We start from the raw sequence: 27,179 nt of genomic DNA, 5'->3' as shown, positions 1-27,179 counted from the left end.
AGCACTCGGGAGGCAGAGGCAGGCGGATCTCTGTGAGTTCGAGACCAGCCTGGTCTACAGAGCTAGTTCCAGGACAGGCTCCAAAGCCACAGCGAAACCCTGTCTCGAAAAATCAAAAAAAAAAAAAAAACAAAACTGCTGCAATCACATGAGACCTCAAGTTTAGATCCACAACATCCACAGACAAACTGGCAGCAGCCATCTGTAACCTAGTGATGAATGACAGGCAGACAGACTACATGGATTCCTAGGTCAGCCAAATAAGCGAGTTCCAGGTTCAGTGAGATCTTTTTTTTTTCCACAAACAGATGAAATGATTGAGAAAGACATTTGACACTGACTTCTGGCCTCCACAAACACATGTGCACACAAATAGACACACAAACACACACACACACACACACACACACACACATATATATTTCATACTATATTTGTACATGGCTTAAAGATGAGAATAAGCTCTTAAAACATGTTTTTTTAATTTTATTATTATATGAACATCTTAGAGCATAGTTATCAAGTCCCAAGGGCATATCTTACAATACACCAAGGTTATATGGGTCAGCCTGTTATTCATCTTGGGCTACAAACACATAGATCATGATACTTCATAAAATACAGTAGGGGATTTTAGCACAATGTTAAACACTCACATATGTAAACATCTAAAGGGGAGAGTATCTTTAAGAACTTACATAATCTTTCTATAAAAGATTTAAACAATAATACTGTCCTAGTTTTCTTCCCTGTTATTAAGATAAAACACTGACCGAAAGCAACTTGGGGAAGGAAAGGGTTTACTTATAGGCTTACAGGTTACAGTCTACCATTGAAGGAAGCCAGGACAGGAGATCAAGACAGGAAACTAGCTTGCTTTCTGTGGCTTCCGCGGCTAGCTTTCCTACAGCTAGCTATACAGCCCAGGCTAACCTGCCTAGGGATGGTGCTTTTCCTAAGGGTGCTGGTCCCTCCCACATCCATCACCAATCAATGCAATTCCTCCACAGACATGCCCTCAGGCCAGTTTGAGCTGGACACTCCCTTCTTCACAGATGACTGACTATGAAATATATCAGTGCAGAGAGCCACTGCAGACACCTAGGGTGAATCAGCTCAGGGGACTGAAAACTGCTCTGTGAGAGGTGGTGAATGTTGAGTGAATGTGAAAGTCCAGGCCATTTCTGCACACCATGCAGACATTGTAAACATTATGTCCACGTGTTTTCACTGATAAATACTAGCCAATATTTCAGGAAAAAATGATGACAGTTCACGGCAATCTGCTCCAGATAATACAAGCAGAGAAAACACTTCCTAACTCATGCTTATAAAGCCAACAGTACCCAAATATCAAAACCAAAGAAATTCAAATAATGAAAACTACAGAATAGTATCTTCCAAGAACACAGATGTAAATATCACCAATATATTAGCAAATCAGCTTCAATAAAGTCTGAAAAAATTATATACCCCAACCAAGTGCAACTTCTTCCAGACATACAAGCTGCTTTCAACATTCAAAAACCTCCTGATCTAACCCATCCAATAAAATAGGCTCAAGAAAGTCTTGTTATCCCATTAAGGATAAACAGGAAAAGAATTTGATACGATCTAACACCATTCAGGCTAAAACCTTTTCAACAAACTAAGAGAGGTATAAAGGATGGAGAGAAAAGAAGGGAAGGGAAGGATAACAGGAGAGAAGTGCGGAGGGGAAGTGTCAGTCCATTTGACTAGGAGAAACTGGATGTTTTGCCTTTAAGACTAGTAACAGAGGAAGCGTGACCTGGTGACACAGCAGTAACTCCTGCTACTGGGAAGGTTAAGGCAGGTCCATCTTAAGAACTGTTTTCAGCAAAGTAATGGTGTTTCTCAGTAGTCTTCAGCACAGAGAAAGACTAGACAGAAGGTTCAGGGTTCCTATAAGCTCCTGAAGGACACCATCTACTTACAGCTTGCATTGGTGCCTGAAGGTGTCACAATTGATAAGCCAATACAGATACAGTATGATCATTAGAACACCTTTAGAAAAAAAGCCTTGTGCTTTGCAGTTCTGTACACTTTGCCAATAAATAATGTCATGTGTCCAACACTGCTCTACTGTGCAGAGCAGTCTGTATGGCCTGTATGCCACCAATTCAATCCTCCAACCCCAACAACTTTCCCCTCTTTTGCTGTTACTGATTTACTTTTCATAAGTATACACCAACTATTTTGTTTACCTGCTAATCTTTTGAACGTTTTCTGCTGTTTTGGCTTTTTCAAAATTTCATATAGATGATTTGTCTCACACATACCTGTTTTATTTTTTAAACAGTTGAATGCAGCAATAAGATTTACATCCAAAGATAAATAAACTGTCAGAACTATACAATCTTTAGGAGTTTGACTTGTTCAAACAATGCGTTTATAACTGAAAGGACAGGAACCCTAAGGACTTCACATAGCCCCAGAGAGGTAAAGAACATAGATCTTCCGCAATGACTTATGTTAGCTGGCAAACCATTCTGCGAGCTTTTTGCTTTCTGACTAAGTGAATATTGAAGCTTTAAATGCTGAAACTGCTTCTAATTTATTTAGAGTATATTCCCTATGTAAAGATTAAGCATTTTCTAACCATTTTAAGTGTGATTAACACAATGTTCTTCCAGACAGCTAGTTTATTCGATCACTACACCACAATTATACCTTTTGTGTAAATGTATTGCTTCTTTAAATTTTTTCACATGATACATTTTGATAATATTCTGTTTCTTTTCCCAACACCTCCAATATCCTACCCACCCAACTTCATGTTTTATATTGTTTGGGGTTTTTCAGTTTTGTTCTTTTGTTTTCTCCATTCCCCTCCCTTCCTCACACCTCCCCTTCTACCCTCTCCCATTTGTTTTTCATTTTTCTTTTTATTTCTTTTGTTTGTCTGTTTTGATTTGGGGTGTTTTATTTTGTTTTTGTTTTTCTAGAGAAAGAACAGTGACTACTTTTTAAAATGCATTATAACTAAGCAATGCAACCTTATGTGGAAAGACCATGGATAACGTTGCTGCTGGAGTGTCTGGGCATTTCCTTGCGGTTTCCTACCAGACAAGCTATCTTAATCACTACTCGCAATGACTTACGTCTGTGTCATCCAATTAAATGAGGATCTGAGAAATGGTTCAGTCATTAAGAATAAAGACTGCTCTCACAGAGTTTAGTTCCCAGTACCCAAGTACACTAGTTCACAACCCACTATAAGCCCAGCTCCATCCTATTCTCTGAACTCAGTGGGTATCTGCTCTCTCTCTCTGTTTCTCTCTGTCTCTGTGTCTCTCTCTCTCTCTCTCACACACACACACACAATAACACTAATTCTTAAAATATTTAAATAATGAGGATATGGGATAGATTTTAAAATAATTACGCTGAATTTTGCCATATATGAGAGCAAATGGACAATAACCAGTTTATAACAGGAAAGAAGGCAGACTTCATCTCTACATCAAAAGTATATTAGAAAAAAAGCAGTAATTTTTCAACTATCTTATCTTTAGCTATTGTGTATGATGACTAGAAGTCTTAAAATAACCATAAGCTAGAATGTATAAAAATATGAAATATTGAGTTGTTACTGAAAGTCAATTTATATACATTTGATACACATATACATATATATATATCTCATTTAATATAGCAAACTTCTGACATTCAATCAAAACAGTTCACTAGTTCTTTAGCCATAAAACTACATAAGTATTATTACTTTAAGATACTTTATTAATTTATTTCTTTGCACATGTGCACAAGATATGCATGTGAAGGTCAGAGGACACCTTGTAAGAGTCAGTTCTCTCCTTCCAGCATTGTCAATCCCATCAAGCACCATTACCCACTGAGTACTCTTGCCCGCTCAAGGTAGTTACTTTTCCTGCTTAGTGTTAACCATTACCCAATAAATAATGAGGCCTTGCTAACTACACTGGAGAAGACAGGTCAACCCTAGGGGATTGCCAGCCAGCCAGTCAAGCTGAACAAGGTGAGCTTTGGGTTCAGTGAGAGACCCTGTCTCAAGAATAAGGTACAGCCATTGAGGAAGACACCCAGCTTCAGTCTCTGGTCTCCACACATGCACACATAGGCAAGCATGCATACATGCATGCATGCGCATGCACACACACGTGTACATACACATATACTATACACACCCAAATAATATTGGAAAAAATAACTGATCAAGATTATTAATAATATTTCAAGTAAATACTTTCTTCATGGGCATCAAGCCCAATGAATTCTCAAAGAAGAAATACTTCTATGGCTAAAGGGCATAGGATCTTCCATCTTAACATTTTTTATTAATGATAATGAACAACTAAATTAAATATCAACACTTATAATTTAATAATGCTTCTAGAACATATAATGTATAAATGTCTCTAGTCAAGATAATTTATTTATATTCCAACCTCAGACCTAAAAGTTTTCTAAGATACTTCATAGATATACACAATGTAATAATTTACATATAAAAAAGAAACTGTACTACAAGGTAGTTAGCTGGGTCAATACAACAGATGGTTATTAAGTACCCTAGATAGAATGCTCCACATGAAAACAAACTTTCAATAAAAGATTTTCTAAACTGTATAAGAATAGGAACCTTGATCACTGCTACAACTCACTGCTGCTTCTTCTGTAGCTGGCATCCACTAGACTCATCGCTCTCTAGGAACAGTACAGGTGCAGGAGCCAGAGCCTGGTTTGGGAATAAAGTTCTAGTGGAATGCACACATGTATTCACTTACTGACTGTCAGCTTTGAGAGTGCAACCAGAGCAGAGTTGCTGACAGAAAGTCTACAACCCCCAAAGCCAAAAATATTTATCTGCCTCTTTATAGAAAAGGTATGTCAGCCCTTGATAGACTATCAACTAGTACAAAACAAATTCAAGATTCAGTAACTCTGAAATAGAGATGTAGGCTTCTGCTCCCCGGAATAATTCCTGGAACGATAGGATTTAACAGTAATAACGTAAGCTAATAGTAATTAGTTGATGTGAATGAACTGTTTGGTTTTGTTTTAACTTTACTTTTGTTTTAAATATATGGATGTTTTATCCGCATGCACATCTGTGTCCCACATGCATACTTTTTATACCTATAGAGGCCAGAAGAGAGTGTTGGATCCCTGAAACTAAGAGTTAAAGATGGTTGTGAACCTCGATGTGGGTGCTGAGAACCTGGTGATTGCAATTGCAGAAAGTACCTTTCAAAGCTGAGCCATCCGTCTAGCTTTGCTATTTGAAACAGGTTCTGTCTACATAGTACATGCTGACTTTAAATTCTCTGATGCCGTCTCAGCATGCCTGGTGTTCAGATTTATATCATCATGCCGAGCATGGATGAACGACCGTTTAGGGTATTCTTACTTACTCCAGAAGTGTCCAACTTAAACACAAGTAACACAGCAGCAGCACAAGCCTGTTGTGCTCCACTACAGGTGTCCTCAAGTTTTTGCCTTATATGTAAGCTTTTTCCATGAATAAAATTTAAGGATAAAGTTTTTCCATGAATATTTAAGGATAAAAGTTAAAACCATAATTTATTAAGTATAGCCCAATCTATTTCCATGCATCCATTTTTAATTTTGTTGTTTCAAGTCAGGGTTTCTCTGTATAGCACTGGCTGTCCTGGAAACAGCTCTGTAGACCAGGCTGGCCTTGAACTCAGAGATCTGCCAGCCTCTGCTTTACAAGTGTTGGAACTAAATGTGTGTGTGCCCACAATACAGTTAATTTATTCCTTATATATCACACAAATGAATTTTCCAACTACTTTATTTCGATTTTAAAACTAATTCCTAAGTCACTTAAACACAAAACGCTTTATGTTTCAGAAGTCACTGTTTAAGTAGAAAAATGCCATTCTATCCCTTTGCACAGATTCAACAGCCAACATTGACAAATTTTTATGTATGTATTTGTTCAAGTATGCTACTGACTCCATACTAGTAATTCACCATGTACCTCTTTTAAGAATAGGGACTTTTTCTTTATAAGTCAGTAGTATCACTGTCACAACCAAGCCAAACTTGCTACTCTTTACTAGACTCGCTGGTACAGAGTCTATGTCCACGTTTCCTCAAGCTGTCTAAAAAGAGCTTGTACATGGGAATCAATTGAGTTCCTCAGATATGGTTAACTTCTGAGAGATTAATACCAATTCTTTTTAAAGGACCTATCTGCATATAGAATGCTCTCATCTCTATATATTCTTGTTCATGGAGAAAGCCACAGAGCAGTCTTCCTGCCAGGAAGTACATCAGTCTCAGCGGGGCAGGAATCAACTGCTTCTGCAGACTATGTTAGAAAAACAGGAATGAAACCAACTTATCGGAGAGAGGTAGAATTATCACAAACATATATTTAAATATACTCACTAATCAAGTAAAAAGTCTTGTGAATTATTTTAATAAATTTATTACAAATAATAACTGTGAACACATATCCAAATACACCATTTTATTAAAAGAAACATTTTTGTGAAAGTCTAGAGTTTGCTACTGTTCATTAAAACTGTCAGTTTTTAAAGCTACAAATATTTCTCTTTAAAAAAACATACTTTTAATTATAGTTTTGAGTTTTGAACGAAGCTTTAATCATCTCATGAAAGACTGGTAGCCTACAAATTGTTCCTACATATTTAGAAACTGATTTCTTTAGTAATTTATTTCAATGCTTAAACAACACTCCGTTTATAAGCAACATTCATTTTAAATTTTATTCTGAGAAATAGTAATTTTCCTAATATTAATATAATCAGAGATATAAATATTTTAATATTTCTAATTTTTTTAAATCTTTGAGTTCAAATAGAGTAATTTTTAACTACTAAAATGTCTGAGAAATTGAGATTTCCAGTGGGAATACTGTCAAATTTGTAAAAACAAAAGGATCTGTATTCCAGTGCTTCATTTTCAATATTCTTTCTGTATTGTTAATTATGCCTGAACTCACCATAAGTTATACATAAAGCTTAACAGAGACCTCAATCCACAATAGCCTTTTCTGAACCCAATGAAAAATCTATACACAGCAATGAAACTGGCATGCAAATAAAAGAACTGTCAAGACATGCACTCCTAAAATAACCCTACAATAACTATTCTAAAGGCTGTGTGTGGTCTCACCCATATATTTTGGCAAGATGCACTTTCTCCGACCACAGTCAGATTCATCCAAAAGCAGTGGCACTGGAGAGCCTCTGTCTCACCTGTCAAACTTGAGGAACATTCTTCCAGAGACCACCATGAGTCCATGGAGAAAAGCCACACTGCAGCAGCTGTTATTGATAAGCATCTTCTAAAGGGGAAAAAAAAACCTCCGAACAATTAAGCAAATCATCCTTAATAGAGATACAGACAATAACATCTACATCTAAATGCTGAGACAATATTGCACCAGTTCCAAAGCAAAACATTGCCATTTATATATACTGAAATATGCAGATGGGACCAATCGTAAGTGATACTGACAGCCTTTTATAGTTGTCTAATAAAATCTCTACATTATTTGCCAAATTAAAAACTTTATTGCCCCAACCTCCTTTGTAAAATCTTAAATTTCATCTAAATTGTGAAGGTATTAAATTCATCAAAATTGCTGAAGTTTGACAGCGGAGAGCTCAACAGCTGAAGATTTACAAATGGGAACACTAAATAGATTTAAGCTGATCTTTTTATAAGATGCATTAATACCTTTTTAACCACATCATGTAACAGTTCAGTTTTGCTTTTCCCCGACTTCCTCAAGTCCATGGACTGAAAGAGGAAGATGTGAAACAATTACTCAGGAAATAAGTATGCCTTGGTGGGGTTGAGTCAAGCCTCGACCACCGGCAACAAAGGATAAAGCAGACTGCAAAAAGAAAAAAAAAATACACCTGGCTCTATAAAAAATTTAGGTAAGCCAAACCATATCTAAAATTGTTATTTGTTTGTTTGTTTGTTTATTTATTTATTTATTTATTTTTGCCTTGTAGTTGACAAGACCTCTAACTATTCGATACTGAAACAACTCAAGTGAACATGAGAACAGTGGCCTATGGGGTCTTTTCCAAGACAAGTGACATAAAGTTCTCACTTTAGAATAATGTCACCTGCACTCAAGTCCTAAACCACAAGGACAGAGTGACAGCAAGACTCCCCTGTACTAGGCTTCCCACATTTTCACTTACTGTGCAAGCACAGACGTTAGTTTCGCTTTTCCCTAGATACATTAACTAGCATAGCTGGGATATTATTTTTCTTCGGTTTGGTCAGAATCATGTTTGATATAAATTTTATTAAGTGGCAGTGTATGTAACATTGCATTGTGGGTAGTCGTTTCCTGCTTTAGTCTGGCCACATCCTCGGCTGTCATGTGAGCATGTTTCCCACATTCTGTGTAAATTGTCCCCTTTAAAAAAAAAATCTTACAAAAATGACAGCATTCAAAGATGAAGTGCCTTACTAATTACAAGAAAGATAAACACTTTATCCAGGTACACTACTGAAGTGTAGATCATCATGATCACTTCAAAGAATAATCCCAGAACAAACGTGAGCCTCACAATCAAAGTGCTAATGTCCTGCAGAACAATGCCCTTAATTGAACCAGTATAAAGCAAAGATTCAAGAAACAGATTAGAAGAAATAAAAAATTCCCACAAAGAAATGCCAATAGATGAAGACACAAAGTGTACACAGAGGGCTGCACTCAGGCCCACCAGGTACTCACTAATGAGCACTAACACAACAACATCCCTAATGAACATTTTACAAAGTTCTTCATATAGAGAAATGTCAAAGCATTGGAAAAGAAAACAAAAAAGCCTGGAGTTGGAGTAGAGATAAAGAAACAAGGGACAGAAAAGGAGGGAGGGAGAGGAGGAAGGGAAGAAAGAGCAGGGAAGAGTGGACAATGATTTAAGAGGTTCTCTTTGCATAGCCAATCTGCATATTATGCCATACTCAGAAAGACAGCTGCTAGGAATACACACATGAAATCAGTAACAAAAAACTGTGGCAATGTTTTTTTAAATATTATCTAATTTAAAAACTCATAACAAAGTACAAAATAATAGGCTGTACTCATAACCAAATATGTATTACTGTTTTGTATATAAAGACTTAGGAATTAATTTCTCATAATCATAATTTAAAATATAAAGCTATAATATTTTACCTGCACAGAAAAATTTTGTCTTTAATAAAAGTCTGATAAGTGCTAGATAAGTTTAAACAGCTAAGCATCAAATCTGAAAAAAAAAAATCCTCCCAAAAAACCATAAATTACCAAATAACAAGTTAAAATAAATTAAGGAAGTTTCTAGCACAAGTTTCATAATCAGAAAATTTAAGTCAGGGTGGACATCTAGAGTTTGTTACTCTTTTTCTTACTGTTTTCAATTAAAAGAAGAGAAAAGCAGCAAATATGAGTCTAAATGATCCTTTTTAAAAAGATAGACATGGCACGGTATTGAAAAAGCAACTGTATTAAAACTCAAGCAGTAGTTGAGCAAATAATTAATTCAAATGATAACAATAAGGAAATGAATAGCATTTAAAACCTTACTATACTATCATGTAAAACCTGATAATTTCGAAAAAATGCTAAATTGTAAAGTAATAAAGCAAGAAACCAATTTCATGACTTTTTAAAGACTGATTTCAAATCTAAAGCTGTACTTCATTGCTGTCATACTACAATACAGAATTTACAGAGTAAACCTGAACTTGCTGCTTGCTTCACAACAACTGCTAGCATATCCCCCGAGACGGACTGCATGCTAACGGACTTAAACAGTCTGTGATCTCCATGTCTGCACACACGCAGGGCAGACATCTCTGTACAGGAGCTCTCTCCATGGCTTCACTACGCCAGGCTGGCTCTCCATCATCAGGACCATTTCTAATGAACTGCAGTCAGAATCAAAGGTGACACCACTCATTAGTGCTGTTTTTGAATTTCTACAACAATGTACTATTTGCTCTTGAGAGAGGCCAAGTCGAACTGGGAGAAGGATATGTGGACAATAAGTACACAAATTTAAACCACAAGTGTAACTTCCCTTTTTTTTTATCCTTCCAGAATTTGATGAGCCTCCCACAGAATAGAGAAGCCATGTTCAGCAGTGTCTCCCCTAAGCTTGTGGTATGAGAGCTTGACACAGGCAGTAAGGTTACCTGCAAAGAGAGATCATGTAACTGGAAGACAGATGAGATGGTGGTAAAATTATTCAAATTCATTCAGGTAAATTTGAATAATAAAAGTGTATACACCTTAAGAAATGTTTCAAGAAAAAAATATTTTTGTAAAAAAATAGGGCTTAAAAGACCTGAACATTCTAAAAGAAAAGCATTTGTTTTTATATATAGTTGCCATATATATACATATGTATAGTTTCTCTAGACAGAGGAAATATCTTCAACTGCAAGTGCTGCTATTACATGTAAATATGGAATTAAGTTCAGAAATTCCACAAATTATGTGGATAAAACCCTCTTTTATTTACTTTGGATAACAGAGATAAAGATCACACTGGCACATTGTATTTATGAAAGAGTATAATAGAGTGACTTTTTTCTCCTCTGCATGAGTAATGATCAAAATGAAAACTTCAATGTAAAATCTGTTTTACAGTAAAGTATGCGTCTCGCCTCAAAATCAGACAACAGAATGTATTTCTGTGGTTTTGTCATTAAAGGTTCATTCTGGAAAAAAGTTCTAGACATTTGAGAAACAAGGGGTTAAAATCATTCCTATATCTTTCTAGTGTGTGTAGAAAAAAAATTAAAGAATCTTATGAACATAATTTCATAGATAAGTAACAAAGGCAGATAATGAGTTATGTTGGGATGAATAGACACAAGGGTATTTTACTTCTATCACCTCGTGAGTCACTCCCTCTTGCCCCCATTGTACACCCCAAAAATTTTTTTGGGCTTCCCTGTCCCCACCCACCATTTCAGTCATCTATTTCATGCCACTCCTGGTTACCATCACACTAGAAAGAAATCTAACATGCAAATTCAGAGTGGCGTGGATAAATGGCAAAAAATGCCTAGGAAATTGGTCTGCTCGCCTTTATAATGTTTGTTGAAAAATCCTCCATCGCTCCCAACTGATGAAAACAGGAAGCTCTATTCATAAATGTGAAATTCACTGCCTATGATATATAATCATCCTAATAAGAAAATGAGCTCTATACATACATGTCCAAGAGGGCAAAAGAAGAGATAGTTTGCCAAAGATGGTTTCAATTTTCTTCTGAATCAGAATTAGCAAATCGAGACGACTAACATACTCTGTCTGTGCATTATTCCTTACTACACACAGCATTTTGTAATTTATTTCAAAGCTTCCATTATAAACAACAGAAAAAAATACAGTTTCTGTTAACCCACTCTATTCTGAGCTTGTAAAATGCAGTGCTGGGCTGTGGAAGCTATTGAGAATTTCACTATATATGTAAAAGATCTGCAATCCAAAACCCTGTGAAAGTCGATGTGCAAGCTGACTAAAGAATTCTACAAAACACATTTCTGTGAAAGATAAATTCTAATCATACAGAAAACTAACATTATTCCAACAAACTATCCTGCAATTCTTAACATTTGTTTTTTTAAGATCTTCAAAGTAGCCATGAGATGATAGTAAAAATAACATAAATGATACTAATTACATTTAATCCTTATGGTAAGAGCGGCCACCTAATAAAAATCAACTAGACAGCCATGATTTAATATTTGTAAAGGAATCCCCAGGCTAACACTTTTGTGACAGCCAATTACAGTCAATCCCAGCAAGAAGTTTGCAAGCGGAGCTTTGGAAAGGTAAACTTTTTTACAATGAGTTACAGATTCACAAGTTTAGGAAGACAAGCAAAAGGCAAACAGAAGGGATCAGTCACCCTGGTAAACCTGAAGCAGCTCTGCATGTGATACACTCCCAAGATGTAAATTACTGTAAATCAGCACTGTTGTTCAGAACGTCACAGGCTGGCTTGAGCCAATTTTGTTCACTTTTCCACAGACATAATAATGAAGGAAAAGGAGGGGGTAGAGAAGAGAGAAGAAAAAAGCAGAGGGAAGGCGGGAGTGGGGAGGTGGGAGAAAGGAAATCCTTAGCTGCAGAGTTCTGTTCTCCAAATGCTTAACCTTACAGGAGTGTGGGCTCTTTCAGCATTTGTATTCTCTCCAAATCCTCATGAGTCACAAAAATTAAAAAGCTATATCCTTCTGGATGCCAGGAAGGCCTTACCACAAGCCTTTTGTCAGAGAGAGAGAGAGAGAGAGAGAGAGAGAGAGAGAGGAGAACCCATAAGTAAAAAGACAGAAAGGAGAGGAAGAGAGAAGAGAAAGGAGGGAGGGGTAAGAAGGAAAAAGATTGAGAAAGAGGGAGAGGGGGAGAGAAAGCAAGGGGGAAAGCCACAGTGGTAGGCAGTCCCACTTTCCTTTGAGTACTGTGAGGTCACAAACCACATGATTCTGTCTCTCCAGTAATAGTGCTTGCAAAAAATAGGAGTTTTAAAGCTTTTGCTTTTTTGGATTGTGTGAATGCTTCATTCGCCTCACAAACAACCACAGAACCACAAGTGCGGTGCAAACTTTCTCCAGGAGGACAGCAAGAAGTCTTTGGTTTTTAAATGGTTAATCTCCGCAGGTCACTACCAGCCACCGAGACCAACCGAGTCAGTGAGTGCCCTAACCACAGTCTATGCAGTAATAGTAGGTCCTTCAAATATTTGCTCATTCTTTTCTGTTTTGTTTCCTTGCTTTTCACATGTTACCAGATACATAATTTCTTGACAGAAAAAAATAAATATAAAGTCTATGTACTCCGGGCATACTGTACAACTAAAACAAGGACTGGGTATGGTTTGTGTTTTCAGTCTAAGGCTGCAAGCAGTATTTACAAGAGAGGGCACAAGCTCTATCTGGAAGAAAAAGGAGGGACTATGGCATCAAACAGCCTCTTCAGCACAGTGACAGCATGCCAGCAGAACTTCTTCTGGGGTAAGTGTCACCATGTTTTCATCCTGTTCTCTATGAACCTGTTGAGCATAAAGGGCTGTCTTAGACGAGCTGCTGGCTTTCCTAGGTCATAGCATGTTAAAGATCATGATGATGCTATTTTGTTGCACTACAAATTGAAAAATGAAATTGCTGTAAATATTTGCACTTGGCTTGTGTAACTAACTCTCAGGGTAATGGCTTGAAATAGACAAAATTAAATGAGCTCATGTTAATCAAAATGTTTTCCAGAGTAACAGAAACAAAGATCTTAAAAACAGTAAAAGCTTAATATCCTCATGAACTTCACTAGAATAAACTGGATGCTGAATTAATCAAAGTATTGTTAAGTTATTGACTCGGCAGTTCCCAATACTGAAACAAATTTTTAAAAGGAAGCAATTTTTACAAAGCAGCAGACCACAGAATTATCGAAACATTATGGTCTAGCGTGTACGACACAGAAATAAAGCTGGAGGAAAGTTAACATTTAGAGCAGTTCCACTGAAAGAATTCTCTTTACTGTCTGAAACTGTGCCCTCAGATATCTCTCTAAGCTTGTTTCTAAACTGTTTTCTGTGACTGAGACAGACATTCAGCTAGAACAGAAGCATTCTCAGGACATCGGAGCTGTTCTGAAAAGATCTCCAGTAGCTCAGGACACAGAGTGTTTAAATCTTTTACTCTACATGAAACTACAATTTTCTAAATAATTCTAATTTTATATTTACATGCTATTACTCCCACACAGAACTCATTGCAAACATACAGCAAACACTGAAACCTCTAAGATTCTTCTGAGCACATTCTTAGACCTACCAAAATGAATACCGTTTTTTAGTCTCATGAAAAATAAACTTCACAAGGATACCCTGAAGGATTTAAAAGAGCCATGCCGACAAAATCATGCTAGACTTTTAAAATAAAACAAACGTAATGCAGTCTCTTAATACTGAGTTTCCAGTGAGTGCTGATACAGATATGTAAATGACTTCAATCCTGACCAACTGTCATGGGATTGTAGGAAAATGTTCACTTACATGATTCTCTTTATGATATCCAACATGTCCCAACTACACGGCAGATTTTAAAGACTGTCTTTTAGCCTCTAAACAAATCCTTTGCTTGTGTGTACCCATATGGACTTAGCTGCAGGATTTTCAAACTAGCGATTGGAGTTCCCATTACTCCTCCTCCTTCACACATCTTAACTGGCTCCTAGAAGAGGATCGTCTTAAGTTAAAGAGAAATAAGTAAACCTGAAAGCGGGAAAGGGGTTCTTTTAAAGGGTAAAGAAATATACTTCATGTTTTTATTTTTAAAATAAAAATTGTTGTAATGACTCCCATAGTAGCCAAAAGTAAGGCCATCTCAGTTACAATATATGCAATGTAACAATCATAGACTATTTTATAATTTTAATAGTGGGCATAAGCATTACTTTAAAAATCTCTGCTTTAGGAAGCAGAAAGTAGCTTCAACTAGATTGCATTATATCAGTATACTCCATATTATAAGTACAGTTCTCACAGGAGAAGATTTGTTTTTAGTAACTAAGAGACAAAAAAAAAAGGGGGGGGGAAAAACAATGCCAAAGCTATTGTTATGAAGGATTACTCGGGCAGGCACAGTAAGCAATTAGGAACATTCAGCACTGGAGGCAGAACTGTCCCGAAGAACACACTGTATAAACTTCTATCCTACAGGGGTGGCAGTGGGTCTTAATGACTATTCTAAATTAAAATTTCCAAGACCTGACCAAGTTTAAAAGACAGTCAAAGTCATCTTCTTCAGCATGCAGTACCTTTTCATAAGATAGCTGGTCTTTCTCCTCTGGAAGGTGAGTCTCACCTTCCCTACCTCCCCCTCCTCCAAACAGGCTACAGAGCTTACCGTGAACCTACTACACCAGACTAATTACAGGTGAGGGGTGGACAATCGTTCCAGGTTATCATCACATCTCATGTCTCCGGTCCACAATGTATGTGAAGGCTAAAACCTCTCTTCATGGTTAAATTCCTATAGTGCTCAGCATAACCACCTAACATAGTGTCCTAAGTACATGTGCCAATTTTGTAGATGCTTAGAGTTTGGGTAAGGGACAAGGCACGCACTTATGATTATCTCACTCAGTCATGATGAGGGAAGGGGTGCAAGGGAACAGCAGACAGTGGGGAGAACCCCAGTGTCCTTGATCGCTGCACTTTAATCAAGGTTTTCAATCTGTGCTACTTGAAATCATTACTTAATATGAATAAATCCTGTTGAAACAGCAGATTGACTCAACAAGTATCTCACCATTAGGGACTCGCTTGTGAAATCACATAAGTTAGCTGATTACATTTCTACACATAATCCTTCTAACAGACCAAAGTCACTGATAACACATAATGTGTAAACAGTCGTTTCCAAAACAATAGTTGTGGTCTATATCAACAATAATCATTTTGGAGTTTCAAGATTCCCTAGTGACCAAGTTTTTAAACTTGTTTCCCAAATAATAGAGATAAATTCGATAAACCAAAGAGAAGAACTAAAAAGAATGAACATGGCCAGCTATTCTAATATTTAGTAAAAGCTAAAAAACTGCCAAGTGATACCCAAAGAGACTATCATGTATTTTAATAAATGAATCCACTTTAGAAGATTAATACAGATTTCACTTTTAAATAATAAAGATTCACTTTGAAATGTAAATGGAATTTTAGAAAAAGATCCGTTAAGTCTGAATAAGCTTCCTGTTAGTTTCTAAATCACAAAAAGGGCATGAAATATACAAATTACATTATAATATATTTTAATTATTTTAATAAAAGAAAAATGATTTATTCAATTATACCCTTTAAGCTAATAATCACTGATGGTCGGACTTGCTTCAGTCAGTCTAAGTTGAACTCTGTAAGGTAGAAATGTTCCAGCTCATTAAGAGAAGACTGAATACTGAAATATACAATGGTTAAGCAAACTGGGGGGTGGGAGCTGACTCATGGAGGGGACTTAGATGTTATCAAGAACACAGAATTAATCTTTATTGAATAGAACCATTCACAAATCAAATCTCACTGCACTTCAATACTTTCAAGCAGCGCTAATCAATTACAAACCTTCTCTACTGCTTCAGAGCTCATGTGCTTTCAATTTTACACATTGGTGGTCCGCAAGTACTAGACTGGGTTAAGTTAAGACATTCTGTATCACAACTTTTTAAAAAAAAAATTCATCTAGAGGGCTTTCTCCCCACCCCTCAAGAGCTGCTTGCATGAAAACTGTGGTAATATTTTTATACTGTGCTTCCTTGTTAAAGCAAAAGGTTAGGGGTTACCCAAATACCTCAACTGTATATATATTAAAAAAAGAAAAGGTAAGTATTCATATCAAAACTCCAATAGGACTGGATTCTTTATTTCTGCATTTCCGATGATTAATGAAGCCCCCGCGCACACTTGGAAACTGACAGCAGAACAAAGGGACATCTCAGAGTCCTCTCCACACCACATGCGTACCGACTCCATGCTGTTTCAGACTCGTGCCAGGACACTAGTGTCCGACAAGTCTAGGGCAGCAGAAAAGCTGCGCAAGTTCATCACAGGCATTAAGACTGCAAATGCTATCAAGCAAGTCTTTAGAGACATGTTTATATAAACGGTTCACTGAAACGGTAAACCTCTGCAGTGTCTTTCCAAAAATATTACATATGTGGCCAAATAAATGCCATCAATCCAAGGTGACAGAAATCCTATGGCAGAAGCTAAAACCATGGTTGTGACAATGCATGACTATTTCTCACAGTTGGCCAGACCTGTCATTAAATGGACACTGGCCAACCCAATGCTAGTTTAGGCAGAGGCTTCCTAACAAGTTAGCTTAATGGATTTTTTTTTCCTCTCCTATACCAATGAAGCAAAGTTGTATAACTCCAATTCAAGATTTAAAATAGTCAAAACCAAAACCAGCACTAAGCTCCTATATTAAAGAAAACAGTAAGCTCTAATACTTGATATTTTCTAAACAGTGAAATATTCTAATTATCTCAAGTGTATAAAATGTTTAAAGATTTAAAATGGATCTTTATAAAGTTTTATATATGATTTATACACCTTAAAATAACCTCTTATCATTTCAAAAGGACAACAGTATTTACTGGAGATGAATTCTGATTAATGTGTTACAATTCATATAAAATGAGGAAACTCTATACCTTATTCAAAGGGAATTTCCTTGCAATTTTAACCACAGTTAACCACAAACTTTTGTCCATTCAACAGAAAACACAAATAAAACAGACCATATAACTTTTTAAGACATCTATAGCAGCCTCTAGATGAAATGCTCCTTTATTATGCTGTTTATAATATCTCCAGCTTACACAGAATTCTTAGGAATTTCCTCCCCATATAGTACTATTAAGGTCAAGGGATTCAAAGTTTGCAACACTGTTGAATGGATGTGAGAAACACCCTATAAAACATTTCAAGCTCGTGCTATTATTAAACAGGAGTTAATTCTAAAGCCTATTTTTTCATAAGCATATTTTCCCCTAGAAAACAGAAACTGTAGCCCTTATTGTAATGTTCCCAAATGAGATGAACTACAGAATTCAGTTTAAAGGCTAGCTGCTATGAAAGTACTTAATATTCCTACAGAAAGAAAAATGTGTTAAATGTGCTATTCATTCTCTTCCTATAAATATTCTAAATTGTTATTAATACTCAAAAATCCAACATATAGGAGCTAGAAGTGTAGCTTAGTAATGACATATTTGCCCCACAAACCCAATGACCACAGTTCAATCCTTAGCAACAAAAATTTAAAATAATAATTTTTAAATCCAAGGAACAAAAGACATACGAAGTGTAAGGATGGCTGCTGCAAATAAACAATAAGTGATAATTAACCATGTTTAAATTCTTTAAGCCTATTGTTCAGAAAAAAAGAAATTATTGACAGATAGACATAACATAACTTTTGTAATGCTGAAGCGTGTTAAAAATTATTATGTTGATTTTAGAAAATTTACCAAGTTGATATTCTTGTCCAAAACGTACTTAATATAGTTTTTGAAAACTACTTTAAAAATTTTGTGAATGCTACTAATCCTACTGTCATTTCTCTTCAGAAATTATACAACAGAGTGATGTTAAACTACAGGCATTCTCAACAAGATAGATCTAAATAATCTATGTAATGCAATTAATTTTGACTACAAAGTCAAATAGATTAATTTTATCATACTTGCTTCTCAGTAACATTAACTTTTGTACATGAAGGATGTCTGTTGGATCATTACACCACCAACTATAAACATATATTTACATAAAAGATTAAGTTAAAACTCCAAAAGCTTAAATACACATTTATAGGTCCCCTTAAAATTACATGAGACTTGAGCGTGCCAAACCATTATTTATGTATTCCTTATGGTCAGCTATCTCACAACTAAATTTATTTTGTGGTTCAATAAAAGCAAAAAGTAAATAAAGGGAAAACACTAGCCAAAACCAAATAACAATTACCAATAAAGTTTTAAAAACATGTGTATACACAGGCTTTCTTTGTAAAAATTACAATAATGATGCTGTGGTATTCCACAACCTTTATATGGACACAGACATATTTTTTACTGAAACAAAATACCTGCCACATATATTCAACTTTAATTCCTTTTGGTTATTAGTCTGATTTTAAATTTTTATATATAGTATACACATGTGTATATACACTAATGACTATGAAACTTGGAATAATGATTATAAAGCAAGAAAAAATAACTATAAATTATATAAGTAAGGGTCTGTTTGTATCTTCTAGGAAAAAATATTTTCTACATTGACAATACTTTGTACACTGCAAAAAAAGTCAATATGTAAAATAAAAATAAAAATTAGGCATCTATGAAGAAACATCCTATTAAACAGTAATATGCTTATAAAGTCCAAAGACATTATTTTCCAGTTATAAATCCAAATAGTCACTGATAATAGTAAAACCATTCACTTCAGTATACACATGCAAATGTGAGCGTTATCAGTCTGCTGAGAGGTCCTATTTATGGCTCTCTTAGCTTGGTACTACACATCTACATCACTCACTGCCCATATAACCTGGGTAAGTCATTAAAGCACTAGACTTTTATTTCTGCTATTTATCAATAATAACTGCAATTTTCTTTTTAAATTTCTGTACTGAACTTCTCAACTTAAGAATAAATTCCCAAGATATTCTTTAAGTGAAAAGTGATACGCTTTAATGAATATTTAGTAATAGTCATTATTTCTAATACATAATTTAGAATTATTTCAATGAATCTGAGCAGAAAATAGTCCATCAGGTCCACTCTATTCAAATCTATAATAATGCACAATATGTAGTTAGTGTTCCAGCCCTCCACTTCATCACTGTAACTAGACCCCAGAGCACAGATGCCTGAGCATCATCAGGGGTATCATAAAGACTCTCTTATCTTTTAAAAGTTTTGGGTTTTGTGATATTTTTGTTACTGTTTTTTGTGGTGTGGGATACTTGGGGGAGTTTCTTGTTTGGTTGTTTGTTTGAGAAAACAATTCTTACTTTGTTTCCTAGACTTCTACCATACAAGAGTTATATACAACAATAGTATAGCACACAGAAAAAAAATTTACGGTAACAACCCATATTATATAAATCAGTTTTCTATGAACCTGGTACCAAACCATAAATGTATGTCAGGGCTAGGGCTAGAGCCTTTGCCACATGTTCAAGGTCCTGGGTTCCTTCCCCAGCACATTTTTCTTTTAAAAAGAGAGAGAAAATAAAATCTATGTGAGCATTTCCTGGTAAGGCCCCAAACACTCAGGGGTATTATGAGAAGCCTATGAGAAACTCCCTCCTACAGCTGTGCCCCAACAAACGGTAACTGAGTACAAAAGATAAGCAAGTAAAATTAAGGTTTACTGTCACGAAACTTGTAAACCTTTATGTGATTCAGCTTTTGAAAAAAAGGCATTAAAATTTTGCTAGTGTTCTTAGAAAAACTAAAGTACCTATACACATGCACACAGAGAATATTTAAAGAAACAATTAGGTAAATACTTTTTAAAAACTGTATTACAGCACATTAGTAAAGCAATATAAATTGAGAATTCAGTGTAATCCAACTTTTGATGATTAATCCACATCAGCAACTACTTCCTTTAACGCTCATGACCGCCAGGAGTCAAACAAAATTCTCTACACTCTCACACCTGGTGAAATTAAACACACATACATGTGCACACATATCCTATCTCTGCCTCGATAATTTAGGAAGAAATTTTATTTTTAAAACCTTTTACCACTCATATCCACCTCATTTTAGAAATCTTATTATCTAAAGTAGATATGAATGAGAAGTATTCTCAAATGAACTCTACTCTAGATTCACTAGTCAAGTCTCTTATGGCATACAAAGCACATTACAGAAGGGCTGAGTGCGCCAGTGTTCAGAGAAAAAGGCCCTTGGCAATATATTTTAATTATCAATCACCTAGACAGCTTTAAAGCAACCAGTGACTAAAAGTCTTATTTTTATCTTTATATGCATTTTTAATCTATCAAAATATTCTTATCTAGCAAAACTTAAATCTTAAATAGAGCAAAATATTTGTCTTCTCCCACAAAAAAAATAACACTAAATTTTGTCCTAAGTGTTTATATACAAAGTAAGTATATTATATGTACAAAAAAATAAATTTTCCATAATAAAGCTTTACTAAAACATGCAATTTAAGTTTCTATTTACTTTTATGCAGATACATGATCAGTAATTTTTAATGCAGAAATACCTAATACCATCACTGTGCTTCCTTAAAGGAAACAATGAAGAAAAATGCCCTTATTCATTCTCATTAACTGGCAGATATTTTTTGAAAAGTCGCTATAAAAATAATAAGACCTGAAAAGTCATTCTCAAAGCATCTGAAATAAACAAAAACATACAAACTAGATCATGTAAGTACTTAAGAAGAACGAGAAACACTTTGAACGTAAGAAATATACATATACTTTTAAAACAAAAGTTTACTTGAGCGGTTTAAACAGCAAGCTTTAATCTGAACAGAACCACCCAATGGGCACAGAACTTTCTCCTAAACTTGTTTAGGAAAGAAGGTCTAACATCTAAAGCCATCATTATAATGTGTGTTAACTTCTTTAATCCCAGAACTACCAATCTTTCTAAACCCTATGGGAAGGCTTGGCCATTGCATTTTCCCACCTTATCCATTACGGTCTATCTTCAGCACTTGAGGAGACAGAAAGGCTCCAAAATTCCAGCTACATTTAAAAGAACTGAGTCAACCATGCAGGCCTGCCTTAAAATCACCCGCTTCTAGAAGGCAAGAAAATCTTGGTTTTTAAAGCTGATGCTTCCACATATAGAAGGCAAGTTTAGTTGGTTCCTGGCTACACCATAACCATGTGCTGCAGAAGCTCAAGGGCACCCAAAACAACGGGCTACCTGTTCCAGCCAGGCCGAGGAATGTATCCAAATCATTTTTATTGACTTAACCTTTACAGGAATGCTACATATCCTCAGAGCAAAACATTTTGAATGTATTTATAATATGATACACTTCTGAAAAGCCATGAAAAAGAAAGCTAGAAACAAATCTAGACAGCCCTCCACCCTTGGTTGTTAGGAGTTTATTTTTATTTTAAACATTATCAGTGGACCTAAATACGGAATAAGTCTTTTCGGGAAAACTTACTTTGGCACAACTTTCTGTAGAAATAAAATTTGTTTCAGAGTAGAGAAGGTGCACTTAAGTAAATTCTACCTTTAAGAAATACAACTCCTAACTTGACAATGATCGACAAATTTTAACAAATTCTAAAGGCTCTTTTCACACTCTAATACACATGCATGATGAAAACAACACATGTATCACACTAAAACTTACAGAATGTAGTCCTCACTGAATAAACTAAAAGCTCTATCTAGTTACGTTCTGGGATTCACAGAGAAAGTTCTGTGGAGCCTATCTCTCTAGCTCCCTATGCATGGTCCTTTACAAACGGCAGCAGCAGCTAATGCCTGCATTAGGTACATTTGCCAAATAATAATTTACAATATTATGCTTCCTCACATTATGCTCCATCATTAGTTAACTTGAACCTCACCTCTCAAAAATTTCTACTTTCACTGCAGACTGTTCTTTTAAAAATGCAAACAAATTTTGAGCATTTCCAGATGTAGCGGGTGCACGTGAGCTTGCGCGCGTGCGCGCACACACACACACACACAATTCATATAAACATCACACACACACATCACAGGCAAATTCTCAAAGAATTCTAAATAACAGCATAATAAAACTAGACTCAGTGCTTACTACCTCAACGAACATCTTTGAGTTTAAAATAAGAGCCGACAGGAACATGTCTCCAAGGAAGCAGTGAACGGTAGCTACAGCACAGGCTGCAGGTAGCTGCCAGTAGGTAAAACAGCAGCGTATTTCAGTAGCTGGAATATTCTGCTGAACGGGGCTTTCGGAAGCTTGGCAGCTATTGAGAGTGTAAGAATAGAGACAGAGTGCTGTTTACTTTTTCAAACTGTTAACTTACTTTTAATCCCAGGTAATATAACTTGAATTCAACTACATTATTTTTATCTTGTCATAAATATTTTATATAAAATGTCTAAGCATGCATGAGACTGTGCTAATTGAAAATCAAAATCATTTATATGCAGCCTACTTCTCCGCAGTAGGGCTGAGACACAGTGAGACACGGGAGGTGGCGAGAGTGAAAATCTTGAGGAAGGATCTTCTACAACCCTCAAAACGAGGGCTAATCTGGATGCTCCCTTATGTTGTGTTTGCCCCACCCAGGGCCTGGTGCCACCAGAGAGGCACTCATAGGTCACTGCAAAAACAACGTGCTAAGCCGGGTAACAGAAAACACAAAAATACACTAATACAAGAATAAAATGTTCAAGGAATATATATGTGCTTAGGGTATGCTTTATATTTGCTTTATAAAAAGGATTATCTTGAGAAAAACATAGTAAGAAAATAAACATAATCACTTTACACTCTAACCAACTGTTATTATGAGAAGGTGCATGTAGTTCACAGGTTGGGTATTTACTGAAACTATCATGCAAAGTAAACTAGGTAGCCTTACAATACATACGTGTGTGTGTGTGTGTGTGTGTGTGTGTGTGTGTGTGTGTGTGTGCGCGCGTGCGTGCTCCATTAAATGTTCCCAGAGTGATACTTGGCTACTGTGGTCCAATGGCACCAAATCTGGTTTATCAACAGCCATGATGCTTTTTTAAACAAAGACAACACACCTCCCTCTCCCTCCGTAAGTTAAAATGTGAGAGTCACTGGTTAACAAATTTGTGTTCATAAATAAGCTAAAGCCAAGATGAACATGCAAAACATTCACTGAAAAACTGTCTCCTCACCCAAAAATAATTTTCTTGCAAAGTTTTTTACAATAAAACATTACAGTTTCTTTTTTTTTCTCTTTTCCTAACAGATTTTGGTCTATAGCTGGGTATAACCATAGGTAATTTTAAAGAAAAAATAAAGAAACAGAAATAACTTAATAAAATGAATAGACCAAAAAGTTAATGTTTATTTCTCCAATGTTTTTAAGTATATAATCAATCTAATGCCCAGACCTTGTATTTTAAATTAACTTTGAAGACTCTGAGTGCCCAATGCAGCCTGTGGTCCTGATGCTGAAACTGTGGTGTTTATCTGTAACCTTTCCTTGGTTGAGTCTGTTTAGCCATTAGCTTTCTGGGTTTGAGTATTTACTGATCTGGTGCTATGCTAACCCTTCGTAAACACTCTTTCTTTTAATCCTTACAACTCTATGATGACTAGTATAATTACTCAGATAAGGAAAAGGGATGCAGTCATCCCCCCCCCCCGTCACAAAGATGAGTAAGTGACATGCTAGTCTGCCTTTCTACTCTTGACAGCTGCTTTTAGTGTATTACACGGGCCTTAATGAAGTTACATCCTGGTCCTTCATTTCCCTTTAAAGGTACTGGTTCTCAAGCACAGTCCTCTAATGTTGGCAAACTTTGACAAAATACAAAACACAAAACAAGCCATCTCTGTTATCTTCAGGTCATTCTAGTCCATTGCTTTTCATAATAATGATCAGGGAGTCAAAGCAAGTAAAACAAAGTAAAGGTTATCAAAGGGAGACATTGCTGAGTTTGATCAGAAACTTGACCATTCTGAGTCATCATAATCAGTAGTCTGTGCCATGTCCACACCACCTTCACGTGATTAAAAATATCAGCAGAAATTAAAATTCAACTTATACAACACCAAGAATTTACCCACTAAAATAATAATGCTCAGACACTGTCTTCCAATGATAGTATGAAAAGGTTCCAGGACTACTGGCATGTCCTACTTGCCCAATTTCATCCATGATTTAATGTTTTAAAAATCTCCAGAAAGTTTAAAAAAAAGAAACAAAATGCTCTAGCTACTGTTTTTTTTTTTCTCTAGAGGGTTGGAATAAAGCTGGAGATACATTTATTGTTTTAGTCTGCTCAGTGCCACTGGGGCATGGGGGAATGCCCTGCCCAGATAGCCATGAGGTAGTTGAACAGTTCACATTTCTAGAGACACAAAGAACCCAGATGAGAAAGCTGTCTGGGGATCTCAAAATGTCAACAGCCTTCATGTGCCCACATTGCATTTGTCATGGAATATTTTAATGACCAAGTCAAGAACTTAAAATGTCGAAAAAAGGAAGACTCACATGTAAAGTAAATATACAAATGAAAAATCATAGGTATAACAGTTTAGAAACCATTTAGAAAAGAAAACATAAATTTACATATTAGTTTTAATTAGAAACATCCAGTTTAAAAAAAAAAAGAATGTTAGAAGTTAGTTTGTCATGACATTTTCCCTAAGATATATAACTCAAGGCACTAGAAATCAAGGAAATGGGCAAATAACAGTGTAAATACAAAACTAATTTTGGAATAACAGATAAAGTTCTTCTATAGTTGTACCATTATTACAGGTTCTGATTCTGCTAGCCTACCTGTCAATGGATGCAAGAAGGTAGAAAATTAGAAAAGGATAACATAGGAAAGAAAAGGTGGTTGGTTAGATAAGGACATTTACGGCCTTTAGTTTAAACCCCACATGTATCCCTACTTACATTATCAGAAGCCACTAAAATGACAGAGACATTGTGTGCAGCTAAAACAAAGAAACAGAATAAATTTTAAAATGAAAAGTGACTCAGCACTCACTAATATTACATATATATTTATAATAAGACCATATATAATAACATATATATAACAAGACTAGGCACCAGTGTGTATGTAGCTCAGTGATAGAGTATTTGCCTAGGATGGAAAAGGCCCTTGATTCCCAGCATCCAAAAAACAAAAGGTTAAATTGAAAATATCACAAAGAAACTAGCAGAAGAATTTGGCAGCAGAGCTCCTGGGGGAGGGAGGAAAATGGGATGGTGCAGACAGAGTTACTGAATGTGCTAATGACTGTGAGGGATCAGCAGAGCTGTAAGGAGCTGTCACTGCTAAAGCTGTGTTTAGAGGGAAAACAGCATGCTAAATTACATATGCTACAATCCCATCACTGCAAATTATAAAGTATGTATGCATGTATATATACCTGAGGAACCCAAACAGTAACAGTAGCTATGCTTAGACCTAAAAGACAAGAACGTATACTACAATTATACAATTCAGTTAGTGGGCTCTAATATTTGACAAGTTCATTTTCCTGAATCTACATAAAACCTTCATTTCTCCCATGATAAAGTTTTAAGAAATGGAGCAAAGATCTCCAACAACAAATCATATTCTAAGAAAAGACTCTGGGCCTGGCGCAGTGGTGGTATGCACCTTTAATCCCAGCAGTCCAGGAGTCAGAGGAGGGTGGATCCTGTGAGTTCAAGGCCAGCCTGGTCTACAAGAGCTAGTTCTAGGACAGGCTCCAAGGCTACAAAGAAACCCTGTCTCAAAAAGCAAACGAAAAAAAGAAAAGAAAAGAAAGAAAAAAGAAAAGAGAGAAAGAAGAAAAGAAAAAGACAAGACTGGTTGAAACATGACAGACCAGCAAGGATTTAAGTTAGTGTCTGAATCTCCATTATACTCTCACTAAACCTTGAGCAAGAACTCCCTCATCTATAAGCAGCACCTATCCCCAAAGTTTCTCATGAAAACTAAATAAAAAGTAAAGTGCCTACATCCTACCTGACAAAACTCAGAGTTATTATGTATAATCAGCTCTCTGGTCCTTCAGTTCTCTGCAATACACTTGACTCTCATCTCTAATGGTGGGGTTCACAATCCAGCAGGCGCAGCAGCAACAGCAATGGCCTGAAAAGCTTGTTGAAAGTGTAGGCCCTGGCTCCACCTCTGCTGCAGGAAGTCCTGGTTTGTTAGGCCTCTCCAGACCAACTGCTTACTTCTCAAGCTGAGGAGAGCATAGCGTAGTATCCTACTAATCCCTCATTCTGAGGGATTCAAGAGCCTAGAAGGAAAATATTTAACCCAATTCCACTTCCAAACACAACTTTCAACATGTGAAGAGAAACTCCTGTCCCCTTACCCCTGTAGTTTTCCCACAATGATTGAGTACTTGCACAATGGTTCCCTCAAGAATCCTGCAGATTGTGACACTGCATAATGATGTCAGCTATTAGCCTATCCTCCATGCTATCAACAATATCCCATCATATAGTGTACGTTTTCCAGATGCATTAAAGGTTTTTTGCTTATTTTTCGGTTGTGTATACAATCATGACATTCTCATCCATGTATGTCTTTCCATTCTGTGCAGATTAGCACATACACAACACAATCTTTCCCATGCCTCACCTCTCCCCACATCGCTTCTAAGTTCAAGACACCACATCTGTTCAAAATTCCTTCAAATATCTAGCAGTGCATAGACTAAGAATTTGTGAGACACGGCTGCTGTTTAAATTATTTTGTCCCTAGTATATCAGAGATGCTCACAAACCACTCTAATCCTCATTCCAAACTCTGGCCCACAGAGATCTCAAGCAGCTAGTCCTCTTCTGGTATTTTACAGCACTTTTTTTTTTTTTTTTTTTTTTTTCAAGATAGAGTTTCTCTGTGTAGCTTTGAAGCCTCTCCTGGAACT

General features: G+C 36.1%; 2 protein-coding genes across 5 annotated transcripts in view; one reads left to right on the top strand and one right to left on the bottom strand.

Annotated features, from left to right (window-relative positions):
* Positions 1 to 27,179, bottom strand: part of Supt3h (SPT3 homolog, SAGA and STAGA complex component) — a 363,212-nt gene that overhangs the window by 310,890 nt on the left and 25,143 nt on the right. The window lies entirely within an intron of this gene.
* Positions 12,580 to 27,179, top strand: part of Runx2 (runt related transcription factor 2) — a 215,444-nt gene continuing 200,844 nt past the window's right edge. The window contains exons 1-2 of the mRNA XM_005359818.3: positions 12,580 to 12,717; positions 12,915 to 13,038. Coding sequence (XP_005359875.1) covers positions 12,580 to 12,717; positions 12,915 to 13,038 — 262 coding nt within the window. The remainder of the gene's footprint in view (positions 12,718 to 12,914; positions 13,039 to 27,179) is intronic.

Source organism: Microtus ochrogaster, linkage group LG2 (genome assembly GCF_000317375.1).
Source record: "Microtus ochrogaster isolate Prairie Vole_2 linkage group LG2, MicOch1.0, whole genome shotgun sequence".
NCBI classification, from domain to species: domain Eukaryota; kingdom Metazoa; phylum Chordata; class Mammalia; order Rodentia; family Cricetidae; genus Microtus; species Microtus ochrogaster.
This window is presented reverse-complemented; position numbering and strand designations above follow the sequence as displayed.